The following is a 27,943-nucleotide window of genomic DNA, read 5'->3' on the forward strand; positions in this document are numbered from 1 at the left end:
AAGGTATTAAACCTTCTAAATGTGAAATGTTGGCGTTTGGTGAAAATGAAGTTAGAAAATTGTCAATTAGGTTACAGTTATATGAAAGAAATACAATTTGGGGATTTCGGGGGTTACTTATTGATAAGACGGTTTTGGAAGAACTGAAGCATTTCATGAAAATGCTCTGAGTACAATACCAATTTCATCAATGAACAAGGATTTTGACAAATGAATCTGATCGTCAGCCAACCAGAGCTTCGTTGATGACAAAAACAATTTCTTTGCTACTATTTCTTAAAATTGTAGGCCCACCAGTGACACATTTTGATCCAGCAAATATGTTGATTCTTGGCTGCTTTGGAAATGTCATTCAGCAACAGACAAACAGAAGAAAAGAAGTCGGCATAGTTAGTGTGTCGGATGAGAACTTAATAAAAATTTGGAATATTCTATGAAAACTTTATTACGAAATTATTTTTACTTATTACTTATATTTTGCTCACAATTTACTTTTTTTTATATATTTAAAAAATTATTACGAAATTATTTTTACTTATTACTTATATTTTACTCACAATTTACTTTTTTTTATATATTTAAATAACAAATTTATGCTTAATAAACTGTGTTAGTATACTTAATTTGTTGTTCTTAATCCAAAAACATTACTACTAAAGTAACAATATCAGGAAATTTTTTAAGAGTACTAAAATTTTTTTTAGAGTACTTTTAGAATTCTAAAATCCCTTTTAATTTTCTTTTTTCCTGATAGCAAAGAATGAGTACTGGCACCTATTTTTTTTTAATAAATAAAAAAAAAAAAAACATTGCTGCTACCCATATGTAGTACTTCACATTTGTTAATGTCAAACTTCAGTTGCCACCTCTCAGCCCATCTGCTAAACTTTTCTAGATCCTGTTGCAGTAGCATACTGTCATTAGTGTCATTAACAACCCTGCCAACCTTCATGTTGTCTGCAAACTTAGACCTCAAGCCTGATATTCCATCATCAATATCATTAATAAATACAGAAAACAACAATGAACCCAACACTGAACCCTGGAGGCCTCCACTAATAACATTATTCCACTTCGAGTAGTGACCATTGATTACCACTCTCTTCTCCCACTCAACCATCCCTTTATCCACAGCAGCAATTTGTCTCCAGTGCCACACTGCTCCAATTTGTAAAGCAGTCTTCAATGTGCAACAGAATTAAAAACCTTCCTAAGATCCAAGTATATGATATCATATTGAACAATTAGACTTTACACCAGCCGGTATTCAAATAAACAAATTCCAATCCTGCAACTAAAACACTTTATTTACAATAAAATAAAATATGAGCATATGAAATAAAATAAAATATATTGTAGTCTAAAACTGATGTGATTTAATTTACAATAAAATACGAAATATAAAATATGATGATAAAAGCGATAAAAACAATTAATAAAATACCTTAACAACTGTAGCTTTCGGGGATAGCGATCCCCTTTCTCAACAGCATATTTCTGCTGTGTGGCACATCCTTAAATAGCAGATCCATGGCACTCGTCACATGGTTCCTCGGGAGTAAAGCCGGAATTTCTCATTTATGCACTGGAACCGGAAATGGCTCGGGAGCGTGCTAGCTGAAACCGTTCATCTCGCCCAAGAACCACAGTTTCCAAGAGGGGATGTAAATGTACACCCTTGTCTCTATTAATGGAATTGCTAGCTGCCCCAATACGTAAACTCTCAAGCCATTTATGGTCCCAGAACCCCTGCGCATGATCCGTGATGACAGCATCCTCTTGGGTGAGATGAACGGTTTCAGCTAGCACGCTCCCGAGCCATTTCCGGTTCCGGTGCATAAATGGGAAATTCCGGCCTTACTCCCGAGGAACCATGTGACGAGTGCCGTGGATCTGCTATTTAAGGATGTTGCCACACAGCAGAAATATGCTGTTGAGAAAGGGGATCACTATTCCCGAAAGCTACAGTTGTTAAGGTATTTTATTAATTGTTTTTATCGCTTTTATCATCATATTTTATATTTTCGTATTTTATTGTAAATTAAATCACAACAGTTTTAGACTACTATATATTTTATTTTATTTCATTTCATTTCATACGCTCGTATTTTATTTTATTGTAAATAAAGTGTTTTAGTTGCAGGATTGGAATTTGTTTATTTGAATACCGGCTGGTGTAAAGTTTAATTGTTCAATATGAATTGTCCCAGCCTTGTAGGCCTATTTAGAGATATATGATATCAGAATTATTCTTTCCATTCAGTTCCTTTGGCCACATTATAGTATCCAATCAGGTCAGAGAAGCCTTCCCCTTAACAAGCCCATACTGTGTCTGAACTATAACTGAAGTCTTGTCTAGATGATCCTGCAGTGCTTCTTTAACTAGTGCCTCTATTAATTTCCCCACAACAGAAGTTAAACTAACTGGTCTGTAATTACTTGTCACCCTTTGATCCTCCTTTATGAATTGGGGTCACATTTGCACATCTCCAGTTCATGGGTACTTCCTCCAAATCAAAGGCAGCTCTCATGATTATGGCTAAGGGTTTGCTTACCTCCTTTGCTGCCTCCTTTAATATAACTGGATAGATCCCATCCACCCTAGATGCCTTTCTAATGTTTATCTTCAAAATTTTCTCCTCCACTTTGCTCTGAGTTATTGCAAAATCATTTAGCTCACTGCCAGAGGTGTATTCACCTCTGACATTCCCACCCCCTGAAAATTGATGATTGAATGATGCTCCAATTTCAGCAAATCTGTAATTTGATATAGGTGTCTTCCTGCTTTCTGTTACAGCAGCATGACCTAAAAACATAGTGGGATCAAAATTAGTATGATTTCGAGTTGATGTGTATGATCACAAATCATAACTCATTGGATTATAACTATGGAAAGTGCCTTAGGTAGATAATTTATTGAACTCCCCTCATGACAATAGGAGTTGGGTACAAGTATCTAAAAATAAAGGAAATAATAAAAAAAAATTGTTGATGATGGTTGGGGCAAAAGTTAATGATGTAGAGCAGATATCATCTTTTAAGGGCACAAAAGGTGATATTGTTATACACATTGGAACTAATGATATTAAGAGTAAGATATCTGCAGATTTACTCAACAAGTACAGGTCAATGTTGAAAAAGTCACGAGTTAGAGGAATGTGAAAGTGTAGTAGAGAGTATATGATGAGAGCCTTGTCCATCAATTCAGCCCTGGAGAGATTGTGCAAGGCTCAAGGGGTAGAATTTTTTCAGCCTAGTCTGTGCTTGTTGACAGGAGAGACAGCTTCTACAGGGATGGGGTACACTTAAATAGAAAGGGTGCAAGAATATTTGCTGATGCTATCAAGGCAGTGTTAGGTGGATCGGAATACTGCTAGCTCGGGGAGATACACACACTGAAAGGTTAACAATGGCTGCAGGCAGAGGCAAAAGTGATTCTTGCACTGCTTCTATTAGAATGGGCAACAGCCTGGAAAGCAAGGTAATGAAGATTTTCAGGAAAGCTGGGAGTCATAGTGGAACAAGTAAATACATGGGCTGTATTAGAGTAATAAGAGTAGGAACAGGTGCAAGTATACTGGCATGTACACCAATGCTAGGAGGATAGTTAATAAATTTGATGAGCTTGAAGTGCTAGTCAAGACATCAAAGGCAGATATTGTTGGGATATCAGAGATGTGGTGTCACACAGATATATGCAGTGCAGAATTGGAATTTGGGGAGTACAATGTGTACAGGAAGGGAGGAGGGGTTATGCTGTTAGTTAAGAAATGCATAAAATCTAAGGAAGTGCATCCAGTTGATGTTGGTGGACAATGCAATGTTGAGTCTGTTTTGTGTGACATAAGCACTGGGAAAGGAAAATGAGAGTAGGTGTGTGTTATAGGCCTAATGAATCTGATGAGTATAATAAGCAAATGTGCAGAGAAATAGTGGGTCAGTAAATCAGTATGTCTTATAATGGGGGATTTTAACTTTCCAGATATTGACTGGAAATTGTGGGTTGGTCACTCGCACACTAGTAAGACTTTTGTGTATTTATTGGATGACTGTTTTCTACAGCAACATGTTCGAGAGGCAACCAGAGGGTGTAATACTGTTGATCTGATTATCAGCAGTGATTATTCATGCATTAAGAATTTGCAGATAAAGGAGCCACTCGGTGACACTGATCACAATGTACTGATGTGGGAATTACTTAAAGATATAACTACCATCAAGGCTAAAGGTTAAGGCCTTTGCTTTTGTAAAGGTGACTACAGGGGTCAGAGACAGTTTTTAAATTCTGTACAGTGTTATCAACTGATGATGTTACCAACGTTGAATTCTAAATGGGGGAAGCCTTCAGGGACTTAATAATTTTGGAGACTACTAGGCTTTTCATTCCAACTAAGAAATACTGTTCAAGGTTTAAGCCTAAATGGATCTCAGATGAATTAGAGGCTCATGGCAGAGAAGGAAAATGTATGGGATGCATATAAAGTATCAGGTGACACAGAAGCCTATGGCAGATACAAACTAGTCTGTAATCAAGTCACAAAGGAAGTTAGGCAGGCGAAGGCAGATTACGAGAGATCTTTGGCAAAGGATGCAAAGAAAAACAACAAAGAATTCTTTACTTATATAAACTCTAGAAGGATAGGGATGAATCAGATTGGAACAATTAATATAGATGGGTTGACTATTGATGATCATGCTCAGGTAGCTGATAAACTGAATGAGTATTTTGCATCTACATTCACAGAGTGCCAGAAGTTTATCAAACTCTAACAGAGAGATCAGTGATTTTGTAACAACTGAGAGCAAAGTGCAGGAGAAATTGTTGAAGTTAAACATAAGGAAGGCACCTGTTATGTATGGGATCTATCCAGTTATATTAAAGGAGGCAGAAAAGGAAGTAAGCAAACCCTTTGCCATAATTATGAGAGCTTCCTTGGACTTAGGGGAGGTCCCCATGCACTGGAGGTATGGAAAATGTATCCATTTGAGATACATTTTCCATACCTCCTGAGAAGTGGGTTCAAAAGGTGACACAAGTAACTATAGACCTGTTAGTTTAACTTGTGTTCCGGGAACAATGAATGGAATCGCTGGTTAAAGAAGCATTGCAGGATTATCTAGACAAGACTGCAGTAATAATTAAGATGCAGCATGGGTTCGTTTAAGGGAGGTCTTGTCTAGCTAATTTGATTGGATACTATGATGTAGTCACAAAGGAACTGAATGCCAAAAATAATTTTGATATCATATACTTGGATTTCAGGAAAGCTTTTGATACCGTTGTACATGGAAGACTGCTGTACAAATTGGAGAGGTGTGGTTGAGTGGGAGACAACAAAGTGTTAATCAATGGACACTGCTCTTTGTGGACAAATGTTATTAGTGGAGTTCCCCAGGGTTCGTTGCTGGGCCCATTGTTGTTTTGTGTATTTATCAATGATATCGATGAAGGTATAAACGGCTTAATGTCCAAGTTTGCAGATGATACAAAGGTTGGCAGTGTTGTTAACAACAGTAAAGACAATATGCTACTCCAACTGGATCTAGATAAGTTGGACAAATGGGCTGAGAAGTGGCAACTGAAGTTTAACATTGACACATGCAAAGTACTGCATATGGGTAGCAATAACCAAAGAGGAACATACCAACTGTGTGGTTCTACCCTCAGGGAAGTGGAAAGTGAAAAAGACCTGGGGATAATTGTGCAGTCAAATATGACGTTTGCTGAGCAGTGCAGACGGGCTGCCAGGGCAAGTCATGGAGCCTTATCAATGATATATAGGAATTTTGCTAGCAGGGACAGGGGGGTGATTATCTTGTTATACAAGGCAATGGTCAAGCCACACCTCACCTAGAGTACTGTGTACAGGTCTGGAGGCCTCATTTTAGGAAGGATGTAGAGTTGCTAGAATGAGTACAAAGAAGAGCAATAAGATTGGTGAGGGGAACAAAGGGGGTGCTCTTACCAAGAAAGTCTTAAGTTCTGCAAATTGCAGTGCCTGGAGAGTAGGCACCTGTGAGGTAATCTGATTGAGGTGTATAAGGCCTTGAATGGGTTGAGCAACCTGAATGCTGATGGAATTCTTCATCTTGCTCAGATTAAGAACTGAGGGAGCACAGTTTCAAATTGAGGAAAGACCGTTGTAGAATAGATGTGTGGAAATTTGCCTTTAGCCAATGGGTAGTTGATTGGTGGAACAGACTTTCATCTTTTGTTGTAGAAGTTGATTGCCTAAATAAATTTAAGGCTGAGCTGGACAGGCATTTGGAATGAATGGAAGGGTGAAATTGGAGGTTTTTTTTTTTTCCCCGGCTGATGCCGCATAAGCTTGCTTTCATGCATCGTATGCCTCTGCTAATGCTAAGAAAATAGTAAAATTAAATTAAGAAAATGAAACAGTAAAAATAAAAGAATAAAATGAAACAGTAAAAATAAAAGAATAAAATAGTAACAAAAGTCTTGTCTCATAATAATAAGAATAATGCATGTTTTTAGATTTTCTTTTAAATAAATATCTTAAGATAAACTAAAAGAAAAGAAACAACATAATTTAATGTAATTTATTAATTACTTAATTTTATTCTTCTATATATATATATATATAGAATAAGTAATGCTTCAGTAACTAAGTAATGCTGAAGCATAAGTAATGCTTCAGTAAGAAGACTATTGTTACTTATTCTCAGTGGGCACCACCCAGGTGCCACTGTTTCAAGACTTGTTGGCCTTTCATAGATGTTAGCAATACCAGGGTGGGCAGGTACCCTGGTAGTGCTAACATGACAACCCAGTTGTGAAGATGATCCCACAATATGAGAGATGTTAAAAGGTGCACATGATAATGTTTAAGTAAGGCTAAAATGCAACTGGGCATAATATTTTAAGAGTATAATTATCTATATAATATAGGTGTAAAAACACCATATACAACTCTTAAAGGGAAAAACTATGATAGTAGTGTAAAGGGCATCATTTCAACTGTATCTCCTTTGTGCTCATCCTTCACAACAGGTTACCATGTATTGCACTACCTCGAATAAGTAACGCTTCACTAACCAAGAATAAAAGAAAGTGTTATGGAGTATGCATCTTTTCAGAGGCATAAAATATTCCAAGCCAGTTGGGTTGGCTGGGCAAATTTAAAAAAATGCTGTAGTTTACTCAAAAGTTTTATTTCTGGTGAAAATGAAGTTGTAATCGAAGAAGACTGTACCCATTGGAAAGAAACAGTTTTGAAATAAATTTCTGGAGGACCAAGAGCCCAAAGACACATTCAACATTGATGAAACAGGTCTCTTTTTTAAATGTTTTCCGAACAAGACACCGACTTTTAAAGGTGATAAATGTTTAGGTGGTAAAAATGGTAAGGAGAGAATTAGTCTTGATTGGTACAAATATGGCTAGTAATGAATAACTGAAGCTTCTGGTAATAGGCAAAAGTTAAAACCCCGATGTTTCAAAGGAGTAAAATCATTGGGCTACAATAAAACATCTCGGATGACAAGTGAAATTTTTGAACAGTGGATGTTAAATTTTGATAGAAAGATGACAAAAGAAAACAGAAAAATCTCGTTGATTATCGACAACTGTCCCGCCCACCTTCACCTGGTAATTTCGAAACTTAGATAAGTGAAACTTGTTTTCTTCCTTTAGAATACCTAGTCTAAACTGCAGCCAATGGACCACGGCATTATTAAGAATTAAAAAATGCACTACTGAATGTGCATACTGAAAAAAATTATACAGAGAATAGAAAACAACCAACCTATAGATTTGCAGATGTGCATATCAGATTTGGTACAAGTGTGGAGTCAAGATGTGATGGAAACAACAATTAAGAATTGTTTTGCTAGAACACCACTTAACAGTGATGAGAGTTATGAACTACTACAAGACATTGAATAATCTTGGGAAGAACTTCAAGAGGTTTGATCAGTGGATAATTAATTCTTGATTTTTAGGAGTTGGTAATAATATCATAAAGCTGAATATCCGAGTGACTCCAACATTTGGCGAGTATTCAAAGAACGACTGACAATATCCGATAACAAGTTGGATGAAAATGAGAGCAGTATTAAACCATCCAAACATGAAATGTTGGCAGCATTTGAAACTGTGTCGAGGCCTTCAGTGGGAAGAAAATGTAACAGAAAATATATTTGAGTGTTCAAACAAATGCAAACATTTTTATGAATGGCATACAGTAGAATCCAGTGTACAACAAAAAATATTTTACGACATAATTCTTAAAAGTGTACTAATACATTGTGCACATCATGTAAGTAGTCATTTCTTAATATGTATATACAGCAGGCCCTTGTTATAACGCGGTTCACTTTACACTGATTCGCTATAATGCTGTTCTTATATTATAACCCATATCTGACTATAACACTCTTTTACAAATTGCATTTTTGGCATATTTAACGAAATAGTTTCATTTGATGAAGTCGACAGCTTGAAAATGAATAGCAAAACAGCATTAAAATGTTTCCCACGCCGGCTTGAGAAATTTTCCCACGCTCAGTGAAATTTTCTCATATGCCAATTAAATTGCAGTACAGTGACTTCCGTAGCCGAGTGGTCAGGAGCGGGAGTGCAGTAGCACACGCTCTTTGAGTAGACCGGGGTTCAAGCCCCTGACTGCTGAATACGGTCGATCTGCCAACCCGCACTGGACCAGCGTGGCAGATTATGGTCCGTTTCCCTCAACATGAATTGTTGAGGAGGCTTCCATCCTGCAGTGGGTTGATAATGGCTGCACTTTACTTTTTTTTTTACTTACAGTGACTTGTTACGTAGTTCCGAGATCAACATTTTAAAAAATGATCAAGTATATTGCTTGTAATTTTGCATTATGTGCATTTATCCGAAGTCTAGCCATCACTCAGTACAGTATTAGACATCGTGCGTAATGGACAGTTTACTCTAACATTGTATCATAATTAATGCAACCAATGCAGTTACATTTTCGAAGAGTTAATAATGGCGAATAAGAATGAAAAAGCAACGTCTGGATGCAGTACGAAGACTATAAATGTAAGAAAAAGACCTGTATTTGAAAATTAAATTAGTCATTTTGAAGCGAATCGATTCTGGTCAACGACAAGCGGATTGTGTGCCCTAATTTAGGACTGGCAAGTTTAACTGTAAGAACAATTATAAAAAATAAATAATTAATTTTAGCAGTGGGAAAGACAGCTGTTCCACTGCAAGCAACTAGGGCTGGGCCGGCTATTAGGATTGAAATGGAGAGATTTCTAAATAATTTTATTGAAGGTAATATCCAATGCAGAATTCGGTTAAATATTGAGAGAGAGAGAGAGAGAGAGAGAGAGAGAGAGAGAGAGAGAGAGAGAGATTAGCCTATATGATGATCTGAAGAAACCTCAACTAAAAAAAAAAAAATGTGGAACCATTTAAAACTACTAAGGGTTGGTTGAATAGATTTAAAATCCAGGGAGAAGCCGTATGTGCAGATCAAGGAGCTGAAACTTTCAAAAAAGAACTTAAAATTATTGAAGAGGGGTATTATATTTCTCAACAAGTTTTTAACGTAGATGAAGCAGGACTTTTTTGGAAACAAATGCCTAAAAGAAGATAAAAAACATGCCTGGTTTGAAAGTGGCAAAGGATCGGTTGACTTTATTATTGGGTGGTAATGCTGCTGGGGACTTAAAATTAAAACCCCTTTTAGTTTACCAGGAAGAGGGCCAAAGCACAACCTAAAATCGAACATTTTTCATGATTAAATTCATGATTTTAATTGGAATTTTAAGTTTAAAATTTTGATATGTAAGTAGTTACCACATAATCATATACGTATGTAATGCAGAATATTTTTATGTACAAATATTTTAATATTAAATATTTTGACCGACATTTGTGCATCTTTTCGCTACCGTTTATTATTGATTAGGAAATATCCTATGGCACTGACCACAACTCACAAATACATATGTTACCTTATGGGAATGCAGCACTTGCTTAGCGCTGATTCACTTAGCGCTCTGTTTTTCCGGAACGAATTGTCAGCATTAAGTGGGGGTCACCTGTATTAATAAATTAATTGTTTTAAAATATTAGAAAATTTATTCATTCCCACTTATTTCTGATTTATTTCCCATCTTTTACTATATTTATGAATGTTGAATTACACTTCTTTTTCATTGTTGAAAAGGTCATATTTGTTTATAACGAAGTTTCTGTTTAATGAATTTTTTCAAGGGAATGATTGATTTTGTTATATAGAGGTCCAGCTGTATGTATATCCCGTTTTTCAGTATTGTAGACAGTATGTAAAGGGATGTTGCATTCTTTTGCAACTTACATTTAAATTCATTCCATTCTATCAGCTCTTATATAATTTTCAGGCTTAATTCTCTCTGTTTATGCTTTTTTCCCCATATCTGCTAGATGATGCTTAATATAAACAGACTTCAAATTAATCTAAAGACACAAGCTCCAAAAAGATATAAACTCAGATCCTTTTAAAAATGGCACAAAAAAGGGGGGGGGGAAGGATTATAACAAAAGACTCTTGAACAAGATGCAACAATTGCAACTGACCTACAGTTGATGGTTTTCAGAGTGTATTTATTTTGTAGCTGTTTATATAAAAGTCAATTTACAAGTTGGTGATATCTTTTGGGAAATACATAACTGGGTCGGCACATGCGTGCTGGTGGTGAGGGAATAATAGGACAATTGTACCAAGCTTTGTATTGACCATATAAAATGATATTATTTCTCATGGGGTAAAAACGAACTTCGTATTTATGTGAGAAAGAGCAGTAGAAACCAGTGTCCAAGAAAGAATAACATTGGGGAATTTATAAATAGTAGGAAATTATAATTACATCTGTAGAAGTTTTATTTAGAGAGAAAGGTATACCTAACAATAATTGAAAATGGCTATTAGTATTTTATGCAAGCCATGCACTCTTAATTATAAACAGTGTTTGAGCATAAGAATTGTCACAAGTTTATGTGAAGGGAGCACAGAAACAAATACATTGATTATATAGATTTGATAATAGAAAGCTATTAAGTGCTTGATAATTCCTATATTCTATTATATTATGAAACAACAGGGAGTACCTTTATTATTTTAGATATAGGAAGCTTATTTTCCAACCAACTCTCCTGGTACAACACGCTAATAATTCTTTGGGAAGGCGATATATCAATTTTACAAAACATGTGGGATATCTTTCCCACTGTCAGAACTGCAGTGTTCAGACCCCTCTGTCTCAACTTTGAGCACTCAAGACTTGTCTTCAAACATCATACCTCTGGTAGCAAGGAAACCATTACGTGGATTGACATAAAATTAAATTTTGAAGGTCTAAACCACTTAATAAATATGGACCAATTATTTTCTTCAGTACAGTAGCTTGACATTAGAGTTAAATTTAGGGGTCTAAAAAAGTTTAATGGATATGGGGAGGGGGGGGGGATTATGCTCTACATTCCTTAAGTCGGACTAGAACTTTTCGGGGCGTCATGTTCACAGGAATAAAGCAACTCGCAATTAATCCGAAACTTTTGTCTTATGTTGTAGTGTTTGTTCTTTACGCATGCGTATAAGTGACCAATCGTCGGACAATAGGAATGGTCTACGGATATTGATTGAAGTTTCATGTAGTTTCATCTCTAAGGTTTCCGCAATAAGTAGTTTGTGATAGTTGTGTTCAATATTTATAATTTATAATTTTTTTATAATTATAAATTTATAATATTTATAATGCCAAATGAACGACATTCATTCGGCTTTAATGAAACAAAAATCATAAATAATCAATACAACTACCACAAACTACTTATTGCGGAAACCTTAGAGATGAAACTACATGAAACTTCAATCAATATACTAGACCATTCCTATTGTCCGACGACTGGTCACTTATACGCATGCATGAAGAACAAACACTACAACATAAGACAAAAGTTTCGGATTAATTGTGAGTTGCTCTATTCCTGCGAACATGATGCCCCGAAAAGTTCTAGTCTGACTTAAGGAATGTAGAGAACAATCCCCCCCCCCCATATCCATTAAACTTTTTTAGACCCCTAAATTTAACTCTAATGTCAAGCTACTGGACCGAAGAAAATAGTCAGTCCATATTTATTAAGCAGTTTAGACCTTCAAAATTTAATTTTATGTCAATCCACGTAATGGTTTCCTTGCTGCCAGAGGTATGGTGTTTTTTGAAGAAGTGTTTGAGTCTTGAGCACTCAAGGTTGAGACCGAGGGGTCTGAAGACTACGGTTCTGACAGTGGGGAAGATGTCCCACATGTTTTGTAAAATTGATATCGCCTTCCCAAAGAATTATTAGCGTGTTGGACCAGGAGAGTTGGTTGGAAAAGAAGCTTCCTATATCTAAAATAACGGTAATCCCTGTTGTTTCATAATATAATTGATTATATAGAAAGGGATGATAAACAACTAGGTGAAGATACAAGAGTATATAATGGAGTTGAGATTGGAGGTGACCAGCATCACTGAACAAACTAAAAATGTGAAAAACAAGAAGAATAAAAAATTCTTACAGCAAACAAAAATCAGAACTCCCGAAAAGTCATTTAAATATTAAAACTCTGCTCAAAAGTAAATGGAATTCCTGATACTGACATTTTATTGTGCATTTATATTCATCTTCATCAGTAATAATTTGTGGTTGTCCCTGATACTTTTTAAGAGTAAATAGTAATTTTTTTAATAAGGAAAATTCTTTTTATAAATGAGATTTCTTGTTTTCAGGAGAACTTAGTGAATCAACAAAGCATATTCTTGAATTTTTGCACATACAAGATCTCAGTAATATTGCCTGCATTGACATTAAAATACCTCAAAATTTGGAGGAGAGGCGTCAATTAGGTATGTTAATCTTCTTGTTCTATTAATAATTTCATTCCACTTCACAAGTATTTACGAATGAATAAAAAGTTCCCAGATTTGCACCCTGGTATTTAAATGGTTACCTCCACAGCTCAAAGCTTTCATGGGGTGTTGATGTTGACCTTAGTGTGCACACATGCCAAGTGGGAACTGACTTGACCACTTCACTCGTGTGTCACAGTTGATTAATTGCAGAACGTTGCAGTTTGAAGTGCACTAACATCGAGTTATTCTTTAAACTTGGGAAAAGTGCTGCAGTGATGCTGTAAGCATTACAGAAAGTTTGCAGAGATGATGCTTTGAAGAAAAAAACAGCTGTTTACAAGTGGTTTAATTGGTTTAAAAATGGACAGGAATTACTGGAAGATGAACCTTGCAGTGGACACCCCTTTGGCATTACAAAACAAAAATCTCACGAAAGTGAAGGAAGCCATGTGAAATGATATCCAACTTTGTGAGATTGCCCACAAAGTTGGATATGTAGGCTCAGTACAGACATTTCTGATGGAGATTTATAGATGTTGCACGTGTGCACACACAAAGTTTGTTCTATGCTTGCTGTTGGGTGATCATATGGACTGCAGGAAAGCAATCCCATTGATTTTGTTCAAAAAAAATTAATGCAGGATCCAAGCTTCCTAAGAAAAGTGGTCACTGAGAATGAGAGTTGCATGTTGGCCCATGGCCCAAGATCAAGGTGGAATCATCTGAATGGCACACAGAAATTTTCCCATGGCTCAAGAATTCTTGTGCAACAAAATCTAAGTTATCATAGTCTGAGTCAAAGTCTATCAAAGTCAAAATCTAAGTTAAAAATTATTTATTTCAATGATCAGGGCATAGTGCACCAAGAATTTGTGACTAGGGGGAGAAACATTACCACTGCTTACTATGTTGAGGTTTTGATATGTTTGCCTGAGAATGCAAGGTGAAGACTACGTCGAAAGTAGAAGGATGATTGGATCCTGTACCACAATGCACCCAGTCACATGGTGATGACAGTTCAGCAATTCTTGGCTGCAAAAAAATCAGTCATTCAGCAGCCTCCCTACTCTCCTGACCCTTGCACCATCTGACTTCTGGCTGTTCTGTAAACTGAAAATGGGACTTCAGGGTTATTGTTTCTCTACATGGATGACATCAAATAAAATGCCAAAAGCATCTCTACTTGCAGTAAGCAAACATGATTTTAAAGAATGGTTCAAAGATTGGGAAGACTGATGGAGAAGGTGTGTATATGCAAAAGAAAAGTACTTTGAAGGTGATTAGTTTAGTAAGCCCAACTGTTTACTCAAACTTTTATAGTAAAATTCTGGGAACTTTTTGAATGTGCCTCATAATATTAAAAAATAAAATTAATAATAATTATTAGTTATTTTTCAGTATTTTATCACAGATGTGCTAAATTAGTTTTTTAATATTTTTAGGAAGAGCTCACTTAAGAGAAGCACTACTCTTGCACGAAGAAGCTTTGCGCCTTCACCGTATGTGTAGACAGCTCCGTCAGGTTGACACATTGCAAAGTAAATTGAGAGAAGATCATGATGCCTCACTCAACTTATATGCAGATGTGGAAGAAGAAGATAACTTCCAAGAAGATTTGGATCCTCCCCAGATACAGGGTATACATGTACAGTTTATTTTATATTTTTATCTTCATCTTCTACATATCTTATTTAAGAGAATTATGATAGAATGGGAAATCAAGATAGGCCAGAAGAGCTGATCTGTACTATCATTGTTGACACCCAGTGGGTATAACAGATTTGGAACATGATATATTCAAATAGCAAAGTTTTTAGGTTTTAAACAAAAATTAACACTTTTGTGTTTTGGAGAAAAAAAAACTTGAATTTGTAAAACTAAATAGTATACATATACTTCTTCAAGTTTGGAATCTCCTCCTTCAGTGTCAAATTAAATTAAGTAAACCTTCAATTTAAATGTACGTTTACAAAATAAAATAAAATACATCTTCAAGAAAGTATGCAACAGCTTTAAATGCCTATTTTTTGATGTTCTGCTGACATTAATGGGTGGTGTCATTAAACACATAATATATTGGAGTTTCTTTACCAGGTGATGCAACTTTTGTGAAAATGCTGAAGGAAAGATGGAATATAGCGTTTATCTAAAATGATTTTATCAAATTAGCAGCTTTTTTTTTTTTAGAGTGCAGTGAAAATTTAAAGTGAATTTTGGTCAAGGTAGATCAACAATTTTGAGTATACTAAAGAAGTTTGAACTATCTGATTCTGTGATAGACAAAACAAAATGTGTTGTTGGCAGAAATAAATCTGTGAGGATACCTGAAAATAAGGCATGTGTGCAGAAAGCTATTGGAAAGGAAATCTGAAATGAGAGTCAGAAGGAACAGCTGGGTTTAAAATAAACATCCTCTGTAAGCACTCTTTGAGAAGAAAATTGTATGTCAAAAGAAGAAATGCCTTTCTGAAATTCTGATAACACAATCCATGAGTAACATTGGCAAAGAAAGGCATTTCTTCTTTTGTGCCTAGTTTTATCAGTAATTGGAAAAACAATATGTTCATACATATGGTTCACTGACATAGCAGATTTCCAGTGTAGTTACTTTGTGAATAAACAGAATATACATGTATGGAGAATTATAAATCACCACACAGTAATGGAGATGCCTTTGCAACTTAAAAAAAAAAAAAAAAAAAATGCATATCATGTGCTCAATTTCATAAGCTGATATCACGGGACCAGTCTTTCCGGATGATACAGTTAATGCAGAATGGCACTTGAAACTTCTTCAGACCATTTTATTCATTCCAACTCTTAAATGTGAGAGTTAACAAGTAAAATATTTTTTCAAACAAGGTGGGACAAGATGACTTATGGTGCATGTGGTTTTTTGGTTTTCTGAAGGAGAATTTTAATGATGTGGTCATTACTAATATCTTGGACTAAGTGAGGTTGGATGGCTTTGCCATTGTATTTGCCAGATCTGAATCCTTGTGATTATTTCCTGTAAGGATAGTGTCTACAGGAATAATCCACATACCATTGAAAAATTTAAGGTGAAATCACAGCTGCTGTAGCTGGCATCTTGTATTAAGTGTTTTGTTATTTATTCATCTCTTATGGATACACTACTCTCATGCTTTAATGATAGCAAACTGAATGCCAGCACAATACATAAAAAAATATAGGCATTCAAAATTGTTGCTTTTTTTCTTGATTTTTTTTATACATTATACACTAATAATACTACCTTAGTATTGCTACTGTAAATCTGGTGTCCGTCTATGAAAACTGAAGGAAAATGGCCAAGGAACCAAATTAGTTTGTTTTGTGGTGTGTATACACAGGGTTAATATTGCAATATATTATTTCATTAAAATGATACATCAAACAAAATGGCAAAACAAGCTAGTATGCAATCCTAGTTGTTTTTATCTCGCTAATGAGCTCTTATGTAATAAGAACTCTATGTAGTAGGCATATTCATCTTTTGCATAGCTTTAAGGCGCCTCCGTAGCCAGGCGGGAAGGAGCAGCAGTGCGTAGCACGCTTCTTGATTAGACCGGGGTTCGAGCCCGTCACCACCAAATACGGAAGATGCGGAAAGGTCAGGAATGACCACCGCATATTCACGGAGCAATATGGCCTTAGTTGCTAATGCTCCTAAAAACCAAATAACAAACAAACAAACAAGCATAGCTTTATGTTTGCCCTGATATATGACAGCCTGCACTATTAATTTTCAGTAGAGTTTTTCAAGACATTTCAAAAGCACTCTTGAACTTTCTTTAATTTATTTTCTGTTAAAACTGTTGCCTGGCAGTTGTGTTTCTGGTCATATACTCTACCTGTTGGGTGAAAATGCTGTGCAGTGATGAGTAGTTGTCTTATTTGGTACAGGCCTGTTTGGATATTTACTGTAATATCCAAATTATTATTAAAATCTAGATGTCTTGCCATTATAAAAATGACCTAAGTGTAAGGTAGTATTCCAAAATTAGCACTTTTTCTTTCTTGGGAAAGCTCACATCATGCACTGTACAAGTAAATTCTGTAAATGCCACTTCTGTCACAGTGAAACTGCTACCTGTCTAAAAAATATCTCACTCCGCATCTGATGACATGTTCCCTGCTGTTGCCATAGTTGAGCTTGCTCCTACCATTGAGAATAGATTGATCAATAAATGGATAACTGTGTGTGTGTGTGTGTGTGTGTGTGTGTGTGTGTGTGTGTGTGTGTGTGTGTGTGTGTGTTTTGAATTTTAGACAGTTTTGGAATAGTCACTAATAATCACTTTGTCCTTTTGCATTTGTGATCCATGAAGCATACCCTGAAGCATGGGTGTGTCTTAACAGTTTAATTTTAAAATGTTATGGTAGAAACAGTTTATCAGAATTGGTATTCGGGCAACCCCAGTATAACAGGGTACTTCTACAACACGGTTTCGCTCTAACATGATTGATAAATTGCGGCAATCCTCACGTAACATGGTTTCGCTCTAACATGTTTAGAGAATTTCGGTAAATCTCACATAACAGGGTATTTTTGAATGTTGTGTTTTTTTTTTTTTTTTTTTGTTTCAGGGGAAACTGCTGTTATGTTGAAAAATTACATCCAACATAAAACAGAATCGGTGTGATAGTAGAACTTGCTACGTCAGTAGGAGGGGAAGGTTTTGATGATATGACTACTGAAGCCCTTGTGGGTAGCATAGTTGATAGAATCGCCCTCCTCCCCACACCAGGTGGAAAATACCCGAGATCGAATCAGTCGATGACAGGAGGTATTTTTATGGGTCTTTTCCACAACGTGGCTGAGTTAGTCGGGCTCGAGCAGCATGGTTTTTTCCTCCCGGAAACTCTGGTTTTTCGTCCAGAAAAACAGAAAATTGACTACAGAACACAGGCAATTTATAGACAATGTACACAGAGTAACATGACCTTAGTCACCGATGCTCCCAAAAAAGATATGATTACTGAAGATGGTCAAGAATTACTGGTAGAAAAAGAGGCTGGCGAAGCGGATTTGGTGGAAATGGCATCGGAGGTAAAACCAAATCAATCCAGAGGATGATATCGCAGATGAAAATTTTAAACTTTCTGATCTACAAGTTTTATGCATAAACTATTGTTTTGTTGCCCATTAATATTACTATGGTCAAATTTCATTGTTGAGAATGCAACCCCTGTTTTTAACATTATGTCTATGGGAAAAAAAATTCCCGCTTTGAGTTTTCACTTTACAACCTTGCACTAGAAATGAATTAACTTGTAAAGTCGGGAACTACCTGTTTTTAAAAACCAATATTCATGTTCTTAAATATGCATAAACACACACACCTTTTGTCTCAAAAACAAATCAGTACTCACAAAAACTGTTTTTCCACGTGGTTGTATTGACTGTTACATTCGTGTTTTGAAATTAACAAATGGTCAAATTTGGGAGAAAAAGGAAAACACAATGCGTACTGTGTTCTTTCAACTACAAGTAGACATTAGTGAACAAACTTTTACACATTTTAGTCATTACTTTCAAGTCTTTCATTTTTAAAGAAAAAATTGTATCAAGGGTTGACTGTTTTATTGAATTTATTTTTAACAATTTTTTCTTTTTAACAATTTAAATAAGGCAATTTTAACTGTAAAATTGAAAGTGAATCTACATTTTCTGTTTCAAAAAATTAAAGCCCAGTTTGCAAACTAGCAAATGCTCCATGACCTTAGGTGGTGGCTCTGGCTCCTTGTCTTCGGTTGCATCTGGAGCATGACTTTTGCTAGTACCGTTTTTGCTTATTTCTGAGTCAGTCATGTGCTTATATGTAGGACAGTTGTTGTTCCCATCTACTCAATGTTCTATTGTGGTCCCTCTTTCTCTATCAACGAACTGTGCCAGTACTTGCTCGGCATTGGCCATGTCATCTTCTGTCAGGCCTTCATTAAATAAATAAAAATAAATTTTTCTGTTTATACTCCGGGACGACCAAACAGTCAGAGGAGTTAACAAGATAGACAGAATACAAGAAACAGCACCGTATTCAGCAATCATGGGCTTGAACCCCGGTCACTCAAGGCACGTGTACTTATGCACCCGCGCGCCTGACCACTAGGCTACAGCAGCCCTAAGTTTACTTTTTTTAGTTTACTTTTCCAAGAACTGGTCTGCAGCATCGACATCTTCCTCTATAAAACCCTCTAAATCATTCTCTTCTGAGAGTTATCTGACTTGCACACAATATGTTTCTCCAACTTTTTGAACTCCACCTTTTCGTCACAGTTTCCCAGGCTTCGCCACCAATGTAAAAAAACTTCCTTTAAGTTCAGCTTCTTTAAAAATGAGGTAACAGAATCCTCATTAGTGATTATTTGCTGTATCAGAGTCTTTCGGAAGTCCATTTTAAACATCGATATAATCCTTTGATCCAGAGGATTTTACCATCTCTGCTTATTAAGTTATAGGCAGAAGGATGGGTAGGGCAGTTATCCAGCAGCAAGAGAGCTTTAGTATCCAGCCCTTGTTGCCATAAGTGTTTACATACGTCAGGTACAAATTTCTTATGAAACCAGTTTTTAAAAATGCTGGAAGCCATCTATGCATTTTTGCTAAAGTCATAGGCAAATGGCATAGAGACCAGGTGATTTAAACTTTCCTATGCAAAGTGGCTTCAGTTTGTGATTTCCTGTTTGGTGTTACACAGAAAAGTACAGTCACTCTGTCTTTCATTTGCTTGAAGCTTTGTGTTTTTTGAGCATCGTTCTTACAAGTCAGAGTGGAATTGGGTAATATTTTATAACAAAGTCTGGTCTCATCACAGTTATATACCTGTTCTGCGGTGTAGTCATCATCGCGAATTATTTTCTGAAGCTGGGCAGGGGTAAGAGCATGCAGCTTCATAATTGGCTGAACATATCTCACCTGATATAGCCATTTTAGTTATTCCATGCTGCTTTTTAAAATGCGTTAGTCATCCATTACTTGCAGTGAATGCTGTGGACTCATTTCCATGACGATCGTTGTGGAATTTTTTAGCTTGGGTTTGCAGATGGGGGTCCAGATAGAGGTGTGCTTTCAGATCATTTTTGAACAAACCTCTGAAACAAAGCTTTATCCAATTGTTCGTGTCAAGGTTGCCACAAGAGTTTTCATTGCAGTCCATTGCTTGTTTCCATAGACTTGGCTGCATCACAGTTTCTTCTCTTCTTTCTTCCATCCACGCACTGTAGATTCATTCACTCCAAGGTCTCTAGCCACTTGAGTTTGCTGTACTCCGGATTTGGTTCTATCAAGAGCAGAAATTTTTTCTTCTATAATAAACTACTTTCTTTTTTTTTTTTTAAGTTTCAGACATTTCTTTAAATTACTACTAAAATGTGACTAAAACACTTGAATTATTGCTCAAGTGAGTAGCCTATTGTGTATGAGTGCATTAAGTAAAACAAGGCAGCTTGTCAATTTGAAATACAAATCAAACAGATCATTATCAGCATGAAACAACAAAAGTATTAGTATTAGCCACATGTGCAAGGAAGCATATGGCTTATGCTGCACCGGCCAGGGGAAAAAAAAAATAATAAGAAGAAATTTTAAAAAATAAATAATTAATAAAAGAAAAGAAAATAGGCAACCTGTGCATTTCCCTCCTGTAAAGGATTGTGCCTTGTATGCAAATGACTTCTGTGATGCATCCAGTGAAATTTTTTTAAAAAAATACTGTATATGTACAAACACTTTGCAGTAAACTTACAAGTTGTTTATTATTGTTCTTACGGAAATCAAAGGATAATGCATATCATGGATTCACATTAAATTGAAAATATTGCCACATGTTCACAGGGAATCCAAAATGTTAATCTTCCGTGACTAAAAACACTTTTCAACTGACAAAAAATGGGAGCCATGCTTGCTTCGTATTATAAGCAGAATCATGTTTTAATGAGTATTGGCTATATTACAATGAAAATTACCTGGAAATGTTGGAAAATTGTGTATCGCCAATTATTTCGCAATGGAATAGCATTGATAGAACAGGTGATTCCCCACCCCCTTAATTTCATGCAGGAGAAGGCTTCTATTTTTCTAACTGTGTGTGTGTGTGTGTGTGTGTGTGTGTGTGTGTGTGTGTGTGTGTGTGTGTGTGTGTGTGTGTGTGTGTGTGTGTGTGTGTTGGCTTGGTTGTGTGGCATATTTCAGCACATTGGATTGAATGATATGGTGCATGTGGTCTGCTAGTCTCAGTCTGACTTTTCTGTGGGACTGGGTTAAGAAAGTTTATTGCAACAAATCTAAAGATTTTGATAAACTTGGAGGAAATAATTAACTATGTTTTCAAAAGTATCCATGAATGCATGTTATTAACAACAGCAGACAATGTTTCTGTTATGGGAATGTTGTTGATTATATTGAAACACATGATTATGTTGAATGATTTGTTGAAACACGTGATTATGTTGAAACAAATGAACAGTGTGAATGATTTTGTTATTGAAACTTGAATTAATAATTCAGTTTATTTCATTAAAATTGATGGAGAAATGAAGTTGTACAAATTTGTAAAACACACTTTATGGCAGTAAAGCTACAAACGCGTGCGTGTTTAGCTTTACTGCCATATCTCTTGTGCATGCAGGCAAGTGTGAGAGGTATGGCGGTCAAATTCCTGGACTGATGCAATAAGAAGAACACAAAGTGAAGCAGCTCAAAAATGGTTTCATTTTTATTCAAAGTAATCACCACCTGATTGATTGCACTTATTTCACTGTTCTAAAAGTTTCAGAAAAAAAGTCAGTGAAGGCATCCAAAGAGATAATGTTTCAGTTCAGCAGTTTAACTTTTTCTTTCATGTCCTAAACACCCTGAACTCCCTTTCCTTTGAGGGCAGTTTTCACCATGGGAAAGAGGAAGAAGTCCTCTGATTCTAGACCAGGAGAGTAGGGTTGTTGGGTTGGTTGAGCTGCACAGGGCCATGTTTTGTCAGAAAATGTCTTCATAACAAGTGCAGAATTTGTGGGGGGGGGGCACTGTCATGCAACAAGAACCTGCTGCCTTTCTCTTGAAATTGCAGCTTCACTCAGGAAATTCACTTTAGTAGTTGTAGGTACAATGAAGCATTGATTATCTTCCCTTCTGGTACAAATTCCTTCTGAAACACACTGTTTGTTGAAAAACATGATCCCCATAGTCTTAATTCTGGACTGCTGTAAACAAAACTTTTTGGACCTCAGTGATTTTGAAGTGCTCTGCATGCTCTGACACTTAGTCTCTGGGTTGTACTGAAACACCCAATCAGTGGCAATAGTCGAGGAAATTAGGATTGTTTTGACAAGTCTGGATGAAGTCATCACATGATGACACTTTTTGTTGCTTCTGCTCCAGGAACCTTTATTTGCCCCCTCCCCCCAAATCTAATGAAAATGTACCTTAAAATATGCTATATATCTTATGCTGTTAAACACAAAGGATGAATAAAATGAAAACATATACCTTAAAATATGCTATTTATCTTATGCTCTAAAATATGCTGAAACATATTTTATTGCTAGTATTAGCAATAAAAAAAAAAAAAAAAAACTTCTCATTGACAACTGTGGCAGGCAGTATACAGTGTGTATTATCCAAAGGTAAACTTTGGACAATATGTTTGACAGTACCTTTGGACAATATACAACATATTGTTCATAGGTAAACGTTGAGATCCAGCCTTCTTTTACTTCCCAGAAATTTGTGTGACCTGTTGTTCATTTTGATTGAGTTATATAAGGCCTTCAGGGTTTTTGTAACTCAAGTCACCACTCGAGATGTTTAGTTGCAAAGCTTTCAAGTCTGCACATTCTAAGCCATTCCTCATATGCATTGATTTCCACCAACCTGGCTGCCTTTCTTCAAACCCTCTCTAGAAGCCTTCTCTTTCTTCGGGTATGGCTTCTAAACCTGAACACAGTATTCTAAATGTAGTCTCATGTAAATATATTTATGTATTATATAAAAATGGCAATGATATCCATTATCTTACTTGTGAAGGTCCTATTTATCATAGGCAGGACACCATGTGCCCTTCCTATCCATCTGCTTACACTGCATGGTAAATTTCATACCTAGCTGTAGCATACACCCAAGTTTTTTTTTTTTTTTTTTTTTTTTGTCCTAAACCATTTAACTCCTCTCCCCCTAGATTATAACTACTGGATTTCTATTCCTCAGATGCAAAACCTTATATTTAGAAACATTAAACTTCAATTACCGTTTTTCAGCTTGTGTGCAAAACCAACTGCAAGTCATTTTGAAACAGAATGGCCTAATTATGGTTGTTAATCGCCTTACATGCCTTTAAATCATCAGCAAACTGCCTTTAAAAAAAAAAAAAAAATGAAGATTAGAAAGAGTAGTTCCAAACCTGATCCCTTGGGGACTCCACTTGCTACACTGGTCTATCCTGAAGAATGCATTTATGCTACTGTCTTCTGTTGTTTAGCTGGGCCTAATCAAGTAAGAATTTTAGCAGTAATTCCAGTTTGCTTCTCTTTATATAATAGCTTTTCATGGGGAATCATATCAAAAGCTTCACTGAAATAAAGGTGAATAATGCCAAAGTGGTTTCTTGTATCCAGTGCTGGGATTGATTAAGGATACTATTAGTATTGAGATGGTCTTGATTACCATAGATTACCTTCATTCTGTGGTGGATGTTTGCTTGCACCAACCTTCACCTGTGTAAAATGGCTATCTTATCCTTAACCACATGCTCTGTGATCTTTCTCACTATTGACATCAAATAATAGCCTAGTGGGATGGTGTTATTACCTATCAGTATGACATGACAGGCCGACCGGGCTAGCCGAGTGGGTAAAATACCTGCCCGGCAACCCAAAGGTCGCGGGTTCGATTCCCGCCTCGGGCTTGGATCAAAGTACTGCAAAAACCTTGGGAGGTGCAATATGGCCACAGAAGCCGATGCGCCAACAACTACCAAATCAAAAAAAAAAAAAAGACATGACAGGTCATGTGGATGATGCTGTTTGAAACTTTAGGCCTTAGCAGTAAACGATTACTCCTTGATTACTCATTTGGTTCAGATTGGAAGAAATGCACTAATAACTGATCAGCTGTTATGATGAATCAAAAAAAAAGTTGCTTTCTGCTTCATAGTAGGATTGCATACCTCAGTAAGATCTTTTTATCAATCAGCCATCAGGTAGCTAGCATGCAGTGTTGAATCCCAGTTTCTTATGGATCACATGATTCATAGAATTGAAGCTCATATTAAAAAAAAAATACAACGGAGCCATCCTAAGTTTATCTGATTTGAGATAATCAGCAGACTGCTTCTTTTGCAGCTTTCAGGAGTGATAAAACTATACTTGACCTTGGCAGAGAGTGCTATAGAAATCCTGTAGACAGCCTTTAAACTTATATAACTACTATTGGATACAATCTTCATCTTTGTAATTCACCTTCATTTTGTGATGGATGTTTGCTTGCAACAACCTTCAGATGTTTAAAATGACGTTAGCCTCTCCTTTTTTCACTCTGGTTTATGAAGCTTTCTTCACCTCTGTTTGTGAGCCTGATGTAACAAATATGTACATGTCACTGGCCCTCTCTATCTCCTTTTGCACACGTTACAAGTTGACAATAGAAAAATAAGCAAATTCTGGTTTGAATGGATTATAGCAGGGGTGTGGCCAACGAGTCGATCGTGGATTTAATTTCGGTCGATCACGACGAATTTTAAACATACAGTCATTCCTCTATTTGTGCACCTTGTGCAATGAAATTTTTGAGATGATAGATTGCGGCATATTTTGAAGGAAAAAAGTAGATCGCATCACAAATTAAGTTGGCCACTCCTAGATTATAGCAAAAATGTAGTTTCCATTTGATTCACTCTTATATATGAATATCATTACCAGAGGACTGATTATTGATCTCACTAATACTGATATATATTTTTTTCTTTTTAATATTGTAGCGGCTACAAAATTCCAGTTAACTCTGACAGCACCAGATTTTCAGCAACATAGTGTGAAGGATATTTTTCATGACCTGGTAAATTCTTTTTTGTTGTCATTTTCTGAGACTATTAAATTTATTATTTAGACATTTTTAATAAAATGTCTAAGTAATAAATTGTGTTTTTTTTTTTGCTGTAATATCACTGACATTTTTCCTTTTTTATTATTATTATTTTTTATGATAACAGTAATAGATCAGTAATAGATAGAATTTTTTTACAATAGCAATAATAGATCTTGGCATTGTTCTGCTTGAACAATGCCTGAAAAATAAATTCAGGCAAGAATTTTTTTTTTTTTTTTTTTTTTTACCCTTCTCAAAAATTCTCATTTTACTTCTTGTAAACCAGCCATATATGGCTGGTTTACATACACAGTGCTTGACACCTTTGTGTTTTACCTGCTTAAGCACTTATTCTTGATAGCAAAGCCAAACCATTATTGTTATCATTAATCATGACTGATAAATATCTATATTACATAGAAAAGTTGTATATCAAATTTCACATTTTTATTAAAGTATTACATTCAAACACTTTTTATAGTCTTGTTATTTTATTTTAGTTGTTATTTTATTTTAAGAAATTCACAATTGGTATTTGGTGTTCACATTTTTTTTCTTTTCTTCAATTCATTGAAGCCACTTTCCCAGTCCTAATTTAAATAATAATTGGATCTGTTTTTTTTTTTTTTTTTAAACCTTGTTTGTTGCAAATTACATAATAGGAGAACTTTGTATAAAAAGAGATTTGATTTTTCTCAGCTCTTCAGAAATTAATCTGTGGAAATCATGTTGAAGTTGTAGTTGCTTTTGGTCTTAAATGCTATGCTTGGTGAATTCACTTAGATCTGTGATATGTTTCAGGGATGGGAGGGATGCTAAAAGGTTGCATGGGAGGGATGCTAAAAACTGGGAGATGGAGTTCCTCATCAGGAATACTGTATCCTACTTTTCAGGTAATGTTCTGTTTTAGGGAGTATCTGACGAAATACAGGTCATTTCTCTCTCTCTCTCCCCAAGGGCCTTCCTGATGCATCTGAAGATGCCTGTTTAGCACAGAAAGGGTGATTAGATTTATTCTGAATTTTTCTGGTTTGTGGTTAGTGGTTCTGATGTAGACTCGAGTCACTATACTTGCCATATCAAGTCTGAAGGGGGACTATTTCATGGATTGACAGTATGGAATACACAGTGAGCAACAACTTTATTAAAGGAAAAAAAAAAATCCTAAATATCCTAAAAAGAAAACTTTAAAGTTTGCAGATATAATAAAATCAGTTGGCAGTGACTGGAGAACATTCTCATCATCTTGGAAAACCTGACTCAATCCATGAAGAGAGTCAATGATTATGTTTAACCCTGTGGGGTAGACTTAAACTTTTGTGTGTGTGTGTGTGTCCATCCATTTACAGTTTTGCAAAGATAGGTAAATAGGTGCATTTCTTTAAATGCTAGTAACATCTAAATTTCTTAATTTGCAAGAAGAGTTGAATAGACAGTAAAATTAAATGAAATTTGAGACATTGGTACAACATTTATTAATAAAAGTTAATTTTTTTCCTGTGCCCTGTGAAAATACAAAGCATACATCAAATTATTAAGCATTTCATATACAAATGGCAGTTTTTGGGTTTATTCTGGAATCCCATCATCAGGCAACATTTCAGGTTAGCCTGATGAAAGAAAAATAGCCATAATTTATACCACAAGTCAGCTTGATGATATGATTCCAAATAAATCAAACATTTCTATTTGTGCATGAATATTTAGTAATTTAATGAGTATCCCTTTTAATTTCAGTTTATACAAGTCATTCAATGACAATCAAATCCTCTGCTTGCATGTTCATGATGGTTGAAAAATGTTAGTAACCCTGGGTATAATCACCATGTGCAAGTCCTGACATGCTATACCTAGTATTTCAAATGCTATACCTAGTAATTTCCCCCATTCTTCAGACCAGTATTCCTTTATATCAATTTTTTTTTTTCATTTATTCCCATATTAATAATAACATACAAAAAAAAAAAAAAAAAACACCTTTAGTTCATTTAGCAAAACTGAAACCCAGTTTTGCCTTATGGAACAGTCAAACTACCTTATTTGAAAGAATTTAATTCAGGTGTGTGTTTTCCCAAAATTTCTTCAAATAAACAATTGGCAAAAAAAAAAAAAAAAAAAGTGAAATTATTCAAGTTCTGCATTTGGAATACTTGATTTACCTGACCAAAATCTACTGTTCGGAAAAGTAAAGGGGGGAAACATTTGAATGAAAAATTTCGCTTGGTTTCCAATTTCTTGACAAGTTGTAATCAGCTTTATCACTGCTACCAGATATGTCATTTGGGTGGAAAATAACATTATCATTACTTACTATACAGCAAAAGTTAAAGTTAAATTCTGAACTGGAAGGTATTAACAGTTACTTTCTTCATCAGAAAGTCCTTTACAAATTGTTGATATCATGATTGAATATTCACTTTAACACAGAGTACAAGATATTCTGTGACCACTAAAATTAAGAAAAACTGCTCTGGCTACTGTTAACAATTCATTTAATTTTTCAAATTATTTATATGAAGTATAAATCGATAACAGTACAGTAATTACACCATCAGAGGAGTAAACATTTTATAATTGGAGCACCTCTTGGCCTTTATGATGATATTGGATGGGGGACTGGAATTTTGTGATATCACAGTTGTTACAACATCCAACTACAAAGGGGTAACTTAGAAGAAAAGTAGAAATGCCATTTGGACAGTGCCAGGACACAATTCCAGAGTATTTCAGATAAAGCTAGATCTCTTAAATGCTTTTAGTTTTCATCTTCTAGAAATTGGCAGGTTTTGGATATGGAGCAGGTGGTTTGAAGTTTTCCACAGAGCCAGTAACGTTCATGCTTTCATAGTTTAAAGTTGAAGTACTTGTATATTTTTATAGCCCTTATTATGTAAATGTTAATGAAAATGTTCCATCATCCATCCTTTTTTTTTTTTAAAGTACATTTGTAATTTCTTTGATAAAAGAAAAAAATATGAA

At 35.5% G+C, this 27,943-nt stretch overlaps 1 protein-coding gene across 1 annotated transcript in view; it reads left to right on the plus strand.

The window, feature by feature from the left end:
- Rhp (GTP-Rho-binding protein rhophilin) overlaps positions 1-27,943 on the plus strand; it is a 198,898-nt gene that overhangs the window by 157,495 nt on the left and 13,460 nt on the right. Inside the window, exons 11-13 of the mRNA XM_090376941.1 lie at positions 12,766-12,882; positions 14,331-14,525; positions 24,858-24,934. Of these exons, the coding sequence (XP_090233067.1) occupies positions 12,766-12,882; positions 14,331-14,525; positions 24,858-24,934 (389 nt within the window). The remainder of the gene's footprint in view (positions 1-12,765; positions 12,883-14,330; positions 14,526-24,857; positions 24,935-27,943) is intronic.

This window comes from Mastigoproctus giganteus, chromosome 7 (assembly GCF_048544385.1).
Source record: "Mastigoproctus giganteus isolate SK-2022 chromosome 7, ASM4854438v1, whole genome shotgun sequence".
In the NCBI taxonomy this organism is placed as follows: Eukaryota; Metazoa; Arthropoda; class Arachnida; order Uropygi; family Thelyphonidae; genus Mastigoproctus; species Mastigoproctus giganteus.